This window comes from Melanostigma gelatinosum (genome assembly GCF_949748355.1).
Source record: "Melanostigma gelatinosum genome assembly, chromosome: 22".
Taxonomy (NCBI): domain Eukaryota; kingdom Metazoa; phylum Chordata; class Actinopteri; order Perciformes; family Zoarcidae; genus Melanostigma; species Melanostigma gelatinosum.
The window spans coordinates 8,987,824-9,001,789 of NC_136655.1; the positions used below are offsets into that span (position 1 = coordinate 8,987,824).

Below are 13,966 nucleotides of genomic sequence, written 5' to 3' on the forward strand. Positions count from 1 at the left end.
ATTAGCATGCTGTTCATAGGAAATACACGGTGGCTTTACACCAAAGCTGTTTTGAGGACAGTTTGAAAATTGACAGTTTGAAAATTGACAGTTTGAAAATTGACAGTTTGAGGACAGTTGAAATTTTGAGACAACTGAATCAGGAGCATGTCCGAAATATGTCGAGGAATTCACTGATACTGGCTCTCGTATGGACAATAAGGACCGGGCATCATTTAAAATGTTTTCATACTGGCGATAGTAAGATACCTATGTTTCTGATTTTTTATGAAATATAGATATGTTTTTGGATAAAACCCTCAGCTAAATTCTTCAAATGTTAAACATTGTCACTAAAAGAGTCTATCATTGTCGAAATAACACATTGGTAATACAAATGAAAAGTTGAATTCTGCTGACATGGTCTTTGTGTGAGCTTTATCTTATGAAGGACGATTCGTTTTCGATACTCTGCTACATTTGGTACTAATAAAGTAGAGTTACCCAGCAGACATCAATAACTTCAGAGTAACTTTATTTATATAGCCCGTTGTATAATCAGTCTACAAAATGCATTTCAAATCGAACAGGACAGTACAGGCATTAAGAATTGAAGAATGAAGAAGTTTGTCCACACACACTCTCAAACGTCTGGTTTTAATAAGGTGCCCGTGTCCTCATGATCCAGCTCTTACAGTAAATGGTGAAATGCTTCGGTAGTGGTGCATGTGTGTGGCATGTGTTCACAATCCTTTTTATAGTGTCTGAATGTTGGCATCATCTGAGACTAAATGCCAGAGATTATTTACATCTCATGTCGTGCTTTCATTTGAGGAATTACAACATTCCCTTGGAAAAAAAGGGACTTCAGAATCACCGTGTCTTTGTAAAATGGATTGTAAATAAAGAGATTTTTTTTTCAAATTGGAGTGCATTTTTCTTGCATTACTGCCATACTTTTAAAGAAAATGGTGTTCAGATACGCTTTGTGGCCACAGCGAGGCCGTGGCTTTCTTTGTTCCCACTGAGTTTCCTTTGAACCCTGGCAAACCGAGTTCCAGTCACATTGCTGCATTTGGGATGAATTAGGAAATGAGCTCAACTCGCAGGCAAATAGCTTGAGAGGCTCTGCGCGATCGGAAATAAACTCTTTTAAATTCTCAAGAATATGGAAGTGTTTTAGACAGACGCAGGAAATGATCTCAGTCGTGACACGTGCTGCGTCACGTTCAGGGACGAACACACCCATCACGCATTTACACAGGCTTGTTTTGCAATACCATTAGTGCCAAACAGTCTTTTCTTGTTTACCACCCATCTGAAATCATCTCTCTTCTGGGGAACTCCCTCTTTTAAATGTTTTAAATCCCTTATTTCCCCTCTCTATTGCCTCCTCCAGACTCTGTTATGCAGTCGGTGTTATGTAGCCGGCTAATAAGCACAAACAGTTAGAGGTATCTGACAGCTCTCAGCCTGCAGTGGATGATCACACACACACACACACACACACACACACTCACACACGCATCACACCACTGGGTGGACAGGGCTGCCTCAAAATCAGATAAACTCTACCTGCTTTCCTGAACCTGTCAAGTGATGCATCTCAAACTAAGCCTACACCAGGCGTTACCACAGTTATTTGTCTCTGATTTGTCTCTGGCAAATAATTTCAAATGTTTGTCCATTGCCTTGTATCTTATTATTTCCAGTGTTTCGCTCACTGTTTTGGCTGTTTTGCTAGTGTGAATGCACCTGCTACACTGATTCATGCAGGTGGGAGGGGTCCCGTGTGCCGTTAGCCTACTGCAGCTCGTAGCTTACAAATAATTGTGACAATGAATTGACCAAAAATCAATCACACCCATTTGTGATTATATTTGGATGTTTATTTCCCTCCGAAACACAAATATGTGTCCGTTATGGTTGATATTAGTCCACATTGATTGGTAATGGCCTTCACATGAACTTGGTTCACAAACACAAAGCGTGCTTAGGCTGCTTAATGCGCACATCGACACCAAGACTACTCTCCCCTGCAGCCAAGATCAGCAGATAGAACGACTTCCAGTACATTTGTAGAACTTTCAAAAAGGCTAATTACTTTGTTTTTGTTCACCAGTAACCATCTCTGAACTCCTCACCCCATTTAGAGCTCCACTTTTATCCACTTTCTTTTTTTCCACCGGCTCTTTTCCCCGACTGCCATCTCTCGTTCCCCTTCATTTTAATTCCCCTCTCTCGTTGTCATTCACTCTGCTCTTCCATTGTCTGGTCTTCCTCTCTATATTTACATTCATCATTTCAAGCATTAAGCAGGCACTCTTAGCCTGGCTTACAGCTGAAACCCCATTCGAATTTATTCATCAGCGGCAAGATTACAAGTGTGCAGGATGAAAAGGCAGCAAGACTGAAGAATATGCAGGAATATTCCAGCATCTCTGAAAAAAAGAATCTTCAATAGAGAGGAAGCAAAAAAACGAGAGGAACAGAAGTAAATGTGTATTTTTTTTTGTTGGAGGACATGATGCAACAACACACACACATTTCATCTCCCCCGTCTTCCTTTCCACTCTCCTAAAAGATGTTGTGTTACTGCAAGCACGAGTGTAAACAAGCTATTGCCAGTAAATAAATAAAACATACGGAAAACAAAATTACAACCAGATGTAGTACACAAGTACGCTCTCACATGACAAAACAGCAGTGGTATGCTGGACACCGAGGACACAAACATACACGAGGAGGAGGAGGAGGAGGAGAAGGAGGAGGAGGATGATGATGATGAGGAGGAGGAGAAGGAGAAGAAGGATGAGGAGGAGGAGGAGGAGGAGGAGGAGAAGGGAGCGGCGCTGAGAGTTGTGTAAAGAGCAGATGGATCAATAAGTGTGAGACAGAAATGAGTCAAACCACTGAAATATTTATTTGTCTACAAATGACAAGCATTGACCAACATCCACAGGTTTATGACGACAGGTGTCTGCTTTTCTACATCTCTAAGGGTTCGAGCGTTGCTTGGCGGTAGTGTCTCATGTTGCCTCCCGGTTGGGAGGGTTTGAAGGGGGCCTGGGCGCCGTAGGGTTTGGGCAGAGGGAGCGAGTCGTCCTGGGGGATGTATGCGGTCGGACGGGCTTCAGCCGTGGTGTACGTTCCATTCGGCAGCTGGAGCCACTCGTCTTCTTCAGCAAGCTACACACACACACACACCAGAGGCAGTTTTAATATTTGATGCAGGACTGCATGACCTTGGAGTAAATAGCTGAATTTTAATCATGCAAATGGAATAACTCATTTATTTTTAAAATTTCAAGATAATGCACAAAAGAACATGTTGAGTGCACGAGCCAAGACTCACAATCACTGATTAAAGTTGGATTCAGTTCGTCTGTCTGACTTGCAGGTTATGATGCTTTTTCTTTTCTATCGTGAACATGTCGAGTAAACAGCTGGCTACTGTGGTTTTCAGTAAATCATACAGTTTATATATATATATATATATATCATAAAATGAGTAAATGACATTTTCTTTTGTCACTGACAGTGGCTGGCAAAATTGATGTGAACCCAATGTCGATGATGGATCAATTTGTAACCATGGCGGACTTCTGCTGAGACACTTCCAGTGTGCACACGTGCTCACGACACTACAGTCCTCCCCTTTGACTTTCACCCCACAACAGCGAAATGCAGAAATGAAATGTGCCTAAATCTAACTGAGACTTCAAAGAGACGGCGATTTTCTCATGCATATGAACAGTTTATCCGCTGGCATGCGATCCAAGGACTGCACACAAAAACAAAAGGAATAATGGCTTTGAATGCAAAGGAACTGGCAATAAAAACACGGGACAAAACACATTCTCCCACATTCTCAGGTTCATAAAACACATTTACATTTCAAGAGGAACCTTGAAAGGCATGACAAACACTAAATCTGCAGAAGGAGATTTATTGCTTATGCATTGTGCACGCAGAGAAATGCAACTGAAATAAAACTGGGGGAGAAAATACAAGTCGCCATAATAACAGACTGGTTTCAGACACAACGGATCCCTGTTTGTGTTCCTTGTAGACTGGCGTCTAATTCGGTTTGTTTGCCAGTCTGCCTGGTGTTTGTGCATGTGGTGAAAACAATCCTACATCCTGTCTAATCTCTGTGTGTGGAGAGCTTCTCGTCACTTGTCCGTCTGAGTCTGTGCATGACCAGGTATGCAGCAGCCCCCAGAATCTTAATCGATTCCTGCTCCACTTCTTTTGTTTTTCTTTTGTCATTCCATCTTCTTTTCATGCCCCTCAGTGCTTTAATCAATTCTTGACCAGTGATCTTTGTGTGTGTTGTGTGTCTTTACCCTCTCCTCTTTGTCCCTCTGTCTCCTCTTCTTGTCTCGGAGCATCCTCCTCCACTCCTCCTCTAACTCAGGGCACGGTGGCAGGCCCTGCTCCAGCTGCCGCTGGCACCTGTCCATCTGGAAACACAGGGGCAAGCGCGACAACCGTTCACTTTGTATTCCGATCACTCTGCACTCTCCTGGCTCAATTCAATTCTAACTGCGCCTGAAAAAAAAAAAAAACAGATGCTCGCATTACTGTCAGAATTTGGGCAGCGCGCTGCAGGCATACATCAGCTGCGAGGCTTCTTCAGGTTACTAACATTCGGAAAGGCATTTTGGGGAATCCTCTCATCTTAGTAGTTTCATCTTTAATTGAGACAGAAAACTTTCTGACTTTCTGTTTAAACCAGTGTCAGAATTTCAAAATGTTTTGCTTAAATGACGATTTAGCCGATGGCTCTTTGCCGTCCCTTAAAAAGGCAGAATGAGTCGGATTTGTTGATTTCGGTTTGTAAACACAACATTCGAAGTTGGCCCCTCCTCTCTGGCTCAACGACAGCAAAGGCGCGAACAATATATGATTTAACGGTGCAAAACAAAAGGTGTATTACCAATGATTGCTTTCTACTCGCCAAGAGAGACGCGTGGGATGGGTTCAAGGCAGAGGTGTAATAAAAAGAAAGTTTCAAATTGATGTACTGTAATTTCACGTCACTGTGTTTCACACCTACACGTCTCATTTGACAAGCAAATAATATTCAGAGGTTGACTTACTGTTAATATCAATACGGGTAGGAGCAGACAGCCAGGTGGGTGAATTGGCTGGTTAATATTTCATCAGGTTATGTGGCTTGAATGGAAACAACATTTGGAGCTTTTCTTGGTTGCTATGGATATGTCATTTGCTCATGGGCTGCTGGTGCAAAAATATCGTCATCATGAATTATTTCGGCTCCGATAATAGTGTCAAAGAAATCTGACATTGTGACAGCCCTGAATCCTGCAGATACCCAACCTCACCGACTGTGAATGCTCCCGGACGCGTTCGTCGCTTTAATTAATGCGTTTATTCTTGAATCGTTTATTTTTCTTTCACTGACATCTCATTTTCATGAACCCCTTTGGAGTTTTCGTCATGAAAACTATTGATGAATATTATTTGGAAATAAGCAAAACAAATAGGTTCGAGGGGAATGATGGGACACGGTGAGAAATGACTGTTGTTCGCTCGCGGTCAGTGGAGAGCGAGAGGAACAATCAGAAAGACAGTGGGAGTCTGAGGGGGTGAATGTGCATCCAAGATCCCACTGTTTGAGCGACCGGGACCACCTCTGACCTGGAGCTCTCTCTCTTTGATCTCTTGTTGGAGAGACAACGCAACAGCTTGCTTCATGGCCAGCTCTGCAGAGACGGCCATCATGCGGTGGTTGGTGTCGATGATGTGAGTTCGGAGCTCGTTTAACTGGAGGGCAGACAACACACACACACACACACACACAGACACACACAGACACACACAGACACACACACACACACACACACACACACACGCTGAATCAACATGCATTTAGACTCATTCATGACTTGATCCACATAAGACACAAGTGGTGAAGCTAATTATTCAAAATATCTGATTTGATTTAGCGCTGTCTCGATGCAAAATGACCATTGTGATGCCAAAATTCATCTTCTTTCATGTCATTATTATATTTCCCCGAGTTATTACAACCTTGTTGAACCTTGTTCTTGAGGCTATTTATATGTCTATATCCAGACAGCCAATGACGGATAAAGAGAGACTGAGTAGGAAGGAAACTGGAATGCTCGGTGAACTCCTTAATGCCCGCTCTGCGTGCTCCTCACATGGACCGCACATAATCCTCAAACAATGTGCGAGTGTGTGCGTGAGAGAGACACAATGGGAGGTAAAAATGAAAAATAAAACGTGAAGAAACAGGTGAATGATATAACATGTATCTTTGCGTGTGTGTTTCTGTCTGTGTGTGTGTGTGTATGTGTGTGTAGCTACATAAGCCTCGTCTCAAGTGGATCTTGCCGTCTACCTTCTTTGCCAGCGAGAGTCTGTCCTGATGGCAGTCCTCAGCCTGCTCGCTGAGTGGCTTCGAGAGCCGGGTCACCTGGTCAACGAGGAGTTCTTTTTCCAGCGACTGCCTCTCGCTCTCTGCTAGCTTCACCTCCAGCTAAACGCAAAAAGGACACCATGATTGTGGCAAAAATCATGAAAATATCCCCGAAATTCATTCAAGTAGATACCCATGATTGCACACACATGAAACACCTTGTAATGTCGTGTACCTGCTCAATCTTCTTGACCAGTTCCACAGTCGACAGGTCTTTGCCTTTCAGCTCTTTGTAATCAACAGTCCGGCTCAGACCTTCAAGTTTCTCGTCCCTGGCTTCTGACAACTGAGAGACATCGAGGGAATTAGAGACAAAAAACAAGAGTATAGGTCGGCACTGTGTAAGTAACACTGCATGTATATTATAGACCTACACTATCAGCAAAACTGCAGTCATCATGTCACTGCCGTTGTGTTCTGGCAATGAAAACAAGACAGTCATTTCCCACAAGAGCCCACTTTACGCAAATAAAGTGAAAAGCAACACATCTAGAGAGTTCGTCAGCTACCGTCTGTGTTTCCAGTCCCTTGACCTCCAGGCATTTAAGACCCTATTGCACCGGGGATTTAAAAAACAACAATTAAGACATTTCTCAGCTAATAGTGCCTAGATGGGAGCGTCAGACTATAGGTGACAAGTCACCGGCAAAGTGTGATAAAAAAAAAAACGAAATCTAAAATGCCACCGGATCCCTCTAAGGAACTGCTTACACTTTAAAATATTCTGGCATACAGCAGAAATAGAAGGCGAGTTAAGGATACACAAGGAAATAAAAAAAGAAGAGTTAAAATAGAAGGAGGACAAGAGATGACATCAAATTGAGGGGACAGTGACAGCATTCAAGCCCTCCGCCAACACTCTCATTCTGAAACTAGTGAGGAGTCGAGAGTGTGAAATGTAGTGCCGACATGATTTATTGATTGAAAGTTAAGATGAATGACAGAAAGATTAACATCTAACACATGAATTAAAAGATACCCCGTGGAGTTATTGATCCCCGGTATCGTGCTGTGGACCATGATTATGAATGTGGAAGAACAGTCCGCACAAACTTGTGTTGTTTGTCCAGGCTTTGTTCAAAACACAAAAGAACCCTACGTTCAAATTCCAGTGGCGATCCCAAAGTTTTGAAAGACACCAAATATGTCAGGCTGAATTTTGGGAAAATGTGATTGAAATGCACAAGACGTCGAGACCATTTTCATTCGATGGAATGTTGCAGCTGGACAAAAACCATTGCTGTCTTGTATATACGGCTCATACAGCAGGAGCTTGCTGGTGCTTGGAGGAGGATATGGGACTCATAGCTGCACCTGAATTCACCTGGTCAGTCCGCTTCACGCAGAGCATTTGGTTCTAATTATTATTATTTGACATAAATTGTAGAGACAAAGACAAATAAGGAGACAAGTGGCCTCCTAACCTGCAGATGTAAATGAGCAATTATAAAGTAGCTGCAATATCTCAACAGCCAATGGCCCCATTACAGCAAAAATAAAGCGAGTCTATATATAAAAACATATGAAGCTGAGATGATCAAAGGAAGTTGACAGGGACCACAACAAAAGGACTTCAGCAGAAAATAGAAAGACGGCAAAAAAACAACAACCCCAGATCAGATGACAGAAATGAAAGAGCGAAGACATGAGAAAATAGGAATAGAAGCCAGAAAGGAGACAAAATATGAGTGAAGAAGAAAGCGAGTGGACGGGCAGCAGAGAGTAAAAGTGAGGAAGCGAGGAGCAAAACAGCACGTGGAAATACGTTGTGCGCGGGGGTCCGACCTGCCGTGACCTGGCTTATGAAACAGCAGCTGCTCTCCACTCAACCGTGCGGCGCGTGTACGTGCGCGCTCCTGCGCATGTCTGCGAGTTCAATCCAACGTGAGAAATTACGTGCGAGACTTGACGGACGGCGTGGAACAAAGCAGCAGTTCCCGTTCGACCCCCCCCCCTTCATGGAAGAGCTTAATGAAGCCCCTGCAAGCAGACAGTGAGTCTGATTATAACGGACTCCGGTGTTCAGTGCTCCCTCAATGTCATGTGAACCAAGTTTTAATTCATTAGGATGACTGTCATGTGATTAACTGGAGGCGTTGGTCAGGCTAAAAGAGTTACAGAACGCTCCGAGAGGACAGACGGCATTGACAGTAAGCATCTGAAAAGTGGAGACGAGAGCAGATGCACTCGGAGAGACTGACAAAAGGCTGACAGATAGAGGAAGATGAAGCGATGAAGTGAGGAAGAGCAGGAGGGAAGACAGCATGAAGTCCAGAGTGACGAAAGGAGGGAGAGATGGGATGTGAAAGCAGACAAGGAAGATGGAACCAGAGGGAGACGGGAGATGCAGAGAAACAGGAATTGGGGCCGACCAGCAGGGAGCAGGGTTATCTGCAGCTTTCACAGAGAATAGAACTTTGACAACAAAACGTTTTCATTTATTTACAAGCTTCAAATGTTGATGAACTTCTCAGACTACATTAGAATCTGCGCGTGCCCACGTCCTGCACTTTCCAATCTGACTGATCTGTGTCCCAACATCATTCGTAAGCACTTCGAGCCATTTAAACACTCCAATGATGGATGGGCTACAGCGCGCCTCTGTCGCTCTCCTGCCCCTCTCGTCAATCTCTTCTTTTCTCTGCGTTGTGCTCCTAACGTCTTTTTTGAAACCCGTCCTCCTCCCTCTGTTGGTCTGCGCTGATGTTTGTCTTTCTCTTTGTATCCACCCGTCTCTGTGTCAGTGCCTCTGTTCTGCCTGCCCGCCTCTCTGTTTTCTTCATCTGACTGTCAAATGCAGCAGAAAGCAGCAAATAATTGCTGCTTTCTTGGCTCGTGAATGCTGTAAAAGCATTCAGCGCGCGTGTGACAGCAGCCACGCGGAATCCAATTTGCATCCCATTTCCATAATTTCCGCTCAGTTCGTGGTTTAGCGCGATGGCTTAAAAAGCCACATAATTGATGGCACGCCGCATGCTTAGCGGTATCATAATAAAGATGAATTATCACCTGATTTACAGAGCACTTCCAAAAATTAGGTTACAAAGTTCCTCGCAATTAAAAGAGAAAAGGGACAGATCAGTAAGGCAGAAAGGTCAGTAAAGTAAAACCGAGGTAGAATCATAATCAGGTCATGTAAGGTTAATTGGCAGAACATGTGATCAGAGGAGCTGAACTGAAGCTTTCATAATAAATTATAATCAATTTGAAAATGTGCATTTGAACTCATTCGACTTAAGCAGGTGTTGGGAAAAATCAAAATCACTAATTAGTATGCGTTTAAATCAGTGATTCTCAACTGGTGGGTCGCGACCCAAAAGTGGGTCGCGGACCCGTTTTCAGTGGGTCGCGGGCCTTTGCCTGACAAAAAAAAAAAAGTGATTGTATTTTGAAGGGCATTTTTTATGCAGCGGAATTATTCCAGCATATTTACGGCACTTGTGGTGTGGGTTGTGAAAGTCAAATCATAGGACGAGCTCCAAAAGACAGAAATGGCCAGAGAGACCAGAGTCATTAGACTCTGACTGGACAGACTCATAGAGGTGAATTCTTCAAACACTAATTTCTCTTTTTGGAAGATGAGAAAAATATAATATTGTGGATTTTTCACTTCACCCTGAATGAACTGAATTTAAAGCTGCAGGACAATTCAGTGAAAATATTTTATATATATCTATATATATATATATATATATATATTTATATATCTATATATCTATATATATATCTATATATATATATAATAATTTGGGTCGTGGGTCCCGGCTTGTCATTAAGGGGTGATGGTGGGTCCCGCAGCCAGACCAGTTGAAAACCACTGTGTTAAAGAGACCTGTGTTAAATGATTAAAGAATGTTACACATTTAACAGAAGCTCGTGTCCATGTGTGAACTATATCTGGGACACCAGGCATCTTCAGCAGATGTTTAGTCTATTGAGAAGCAGTTGATTGCTGAAAGAACACTTCAGCTGTTTGTCCTGAATTAGAATGATAACAAACGTGTAGAAAGCGTCAACACTTACGCAGGGCTGATTTGCGATCACGAGAAAGTGACCTTTGTACTAGAACGAATTGTTAAAGTGTCCAGATACGTAGACGCCTGTGTGAAACGCGAAATGTGTGTGTTACCTTGTGCCAGCCCACTGCATGATGTTTACTTATTATAAATACCAGAGACTCGCCGACAGATCTTCGAGCGGCCTTGATGTACATTCTGGATGTGAATCAACCCTGTCTCCTTCTTTGCAAAGAATAAATGTCCATTGATGAATGATTTTTACACCAGTCTCGAGTGAATTTTTCTAACAGCAGGTCACATAATATCAGATACACACGTATCATGAGCTAATCGGTAACAAACTGATGTAATGTCGTCGAGGACACCCAAGTCAGCTGTTGTTTTTCCTTTTGAGCGGGAGAACAGATATGCAGCGTTGCAGATTCTGGGGGCCTATTGGTGGTGGAAAAGTCATTCACAACCGGGATAAAACTGGGATAAAAAAAAAAATAGATATCAAAAGTTGAAGGGTGTAAATGATCTTGTGGTTGAGCAGAGATTCGGAGTATGATACAGGCTGTGCCGGCCTGAATTCCTCAGGCAAATCACTGCACAGTCGTGAAGCCCTCGCTTTCACCCTCTAACTGGGACGGTGCGGCTCCTCACCCGGATCGAGTCACCAAATGACTTTCAAGGGTTGTAGAGCGGCGTTTCATCAAACGACTCAACGAGAACAACAGTCATGTGACAGTATTATCAGCCTGTTTTCATTTTCATGCTCGCTTTGTCTCTACCCCGCCTATCTCAAGTCTCTCACATGCACCACAGTTACTTGCACACATCTATCGAGATGTGATTGACGGTGGGTTTTTCCCATGGTGAGTTCAAGACAGGTTAGACAAAGATCTAAGAGCGGGACAGACAAACAGTATGACTCACTGCCTAGGGGCAATGCAGCATGACATCAGCCTGGCACCCATTATAAATCCTTCTCCATTAGCGACTTTGTGTCGCGGACGTGTAGCTTAGTCATTAGAGCACCGTCGGACGATACTCAGATGTTTGCCGCAAGGGCATCGTTGCAATTTCACAAACACTGCACCGATCTCAGCGTGGGCGTGTGTGCACCCGTGTGTGTGCGTTCGATGTCGACGTGCCGGCGACTCATAAACAAGTCGTGAATTCAGAATCCAACAGCAACCGCCGTTTACTTTGCAGCAATTAAAATTCCTCAGAGCAAACGAAATCCTCAGAGTATATTGAACTTCAATAGTGTCACAGATGGCCCGATCTATCTTTGTCAAAATTCCCCATCACATGGAGGGTGGGGGGAGGGGGAGGCTGTCTGCAATGAGCAGGTAAACTGGTCACAGATGAATACAAATACACAATATATAGAATGAATCGACAGCGAAGGCAGTTACATTGGAAATTGAATTCGCATATAGAATGAATTCACAGGGAGGATGAATTGATTCGGCAGGCTTCCTCGCTTTCTTTTGCACCCAGTGGAGGTCGACGGCCGCGTGAGGGAGAACAGTGATTCGGAAAATGATTCCTTTGTTCACCATATTAGTTTAGTGTGCTAGCATGCTAACATTTGCTAATTCGCACAAAACTCATCGTACAGCTGAGCTCACGGGAATGCCATTAGGGATCAATCATGTAATAAAGATGTCCGTGCCAACCGCATCCAAATATTACACTTAAAACCACTGATGACAAACCTCATGGTGGCGCTAGAGGAGAAGTCGGGGGGGGAATCATCGAAGGCGGTAGGATTTATCCTCTGGGGATCATGAATATCTCGGTCAGGACCAAAGTGATAGAGCGACAGTCATTGTCATGCTGCTGGCATGGCTACGAAAGGACAGAAGGAAGGAATGTACTGTAGTTACAGCCAAATGCAAGGTCGGTCAGCAGTGGGAAAAATGATGTGAAAAGGGAAGGGAGGTTGGAAGGGACTTTCTACTGAAACAAATCGCTTCTTCCAGTGAAACAAAAAGCCAGAGGATGCCTGGAGGGAACAATAACAGAAGGATGTGAGGAAGGAAAGAGTCACAAAACTAACAACGACAGAAACAACAGAAAAGAAGAGTGAAAGAAAAAGAATGTCAGTGACGAGGGCTGTTTGTAGCAAAGAGATTAACAGTAGAAGGAGCAAACAGATGGAGGAAAGGGAGGAAAGCAGCACATGGTGAAGTCTGTTCCAACGCTGCGTTCATCCAAAAGAGCACAAGACTTGCATCAGAGAAGTCCAGCAGCGAGTCAAAAGCAGCCACACACCCAATCCCCCGACGCCAGGGAAACTCAGCGTGTGTGTGTGTGTGTGTGTGTGTGTCTCTCTCCTATGCGTCACTCTTGATCTGGCAAAGTTGCTTGTGTTTTCGCGTTAGTTATTAATGCGTGTCTCAGCCTGTGTCTGTGAAACTTGTGCAGTGTTTGGTTGTTTGGGTTTGTTTGTCCCTCTTGGTTTAGATCTTCATCTCGTCCTGTTCTGCATGTCTGTCCGTAGAGTCGATTTAGCAAAAGTACCGCGACCGTCTTTGCTCAAACCTCTGAGAACGTTCAAACACGGTCGGCTCACCTGAACAAAATGAAGTCGGAGGACCGGCTCTGAAAAAGAAAACGAGGCTACGAAATCGACCGCTTTTGATGAGCGTTGAAAGGCAGCTTAGAGACGCACAGTCATGCTGCACGAACCGGAAACAAATAAATGCAATCTCACAAATTGTGCTTTCTTCTTGCAACGTGATGTGACGCATGTGCATGCTCGCAGTAGTTTCTGTGAGGAGTCGAGAGAGTCCTCGGAGAGAGCAAGTAAAAGTCATCTGGAATACGGTTAACAGAAATACTTTTGCAGCAAAGTAGAATAAGAACATTGAGTCTGTTCATTATATTAAAAAGGAAGCCCCTCCAACACAGTACATTTACAAAGAGCAATTCAAAGCAGAGATCTGCTCATTAGTGGTGCTCTTCTGGTGTCTGCATGTTACAAGTATTGTCTTGATGGGTTTGTACACAGCTCTTCTTTTTTGGAGTTCCCCTAACTTTACAAAGAAAGTTGAAAAATAGTCTGCAACGCCAAAGACACATCGGACTCCCTTACACACCACAACCATCTTTTTCCGAAGATCCTATGTGGACTCCCACTGACATCTCATAAATGTCTAACAGAGTTGTTTTTTTTACAAGGTGGAAGACACACACACACACACGCACAGCTGGACAACGGCCTGCACAGAGTTTGCCAGAAGATTCCAAAGAAAATCTTGCAGACACACAATCTGTCCTCTCGAGTGCAACTTTGATCATCTGATCGCGCCAGGAGGAACTAATTGCCTGAGCGCTTCCAAAATAGGATTTTGAATCCACTGAGCTCGGCCACATCATGACGCGTCGGCAAGCTGTGGACACTGGGGAAATGTGGACAGCCGAACACCGAAGGCAAAATCTGCACAGATAAATGGAATTATGAGCAAATGCACTTCAGACAAGCTGCGGAGGCCTTATAAAA

General features: G+C 43.7%; 1 protein-coding gene across 1 annotated transcript in view; it reads right to left on the reverse strand.

Annotated features, from left to right (window-relative positions):
• Positions 1-2,967: 2,967 nt before the first annotated feature.
• Positions 2,968-13,966, reverse strand: part of ccdc146 (coiled-coil domain containing 146) — a gene marked incomplete at both ends in the record, with an annotated part of 40,995 nt that continues 29,996 nt past the window's right edge. Inside the window, 5 exons of the mRNA XM_079294876.1 lie at positions 2,968-3,168; positions 4,329-4,445; positions 5,647-5,772; positions 6,374-6,511; positions 6,627-6,737. Coding sequence (XP_079151002.1) covers positions 2,968-3,168; positions 4,329-4,445; positions 5,647-5,772; positions 6,374-6,511; positions 6,627-6,737 — 693 coding nt within the window. The remainder of the gene's footprint in view (positions 3,169-4,328; positions 4,446-5,646; positions 5,773-6,373; positions 6,512-6,626; positions 6,738-13,966) is intronic.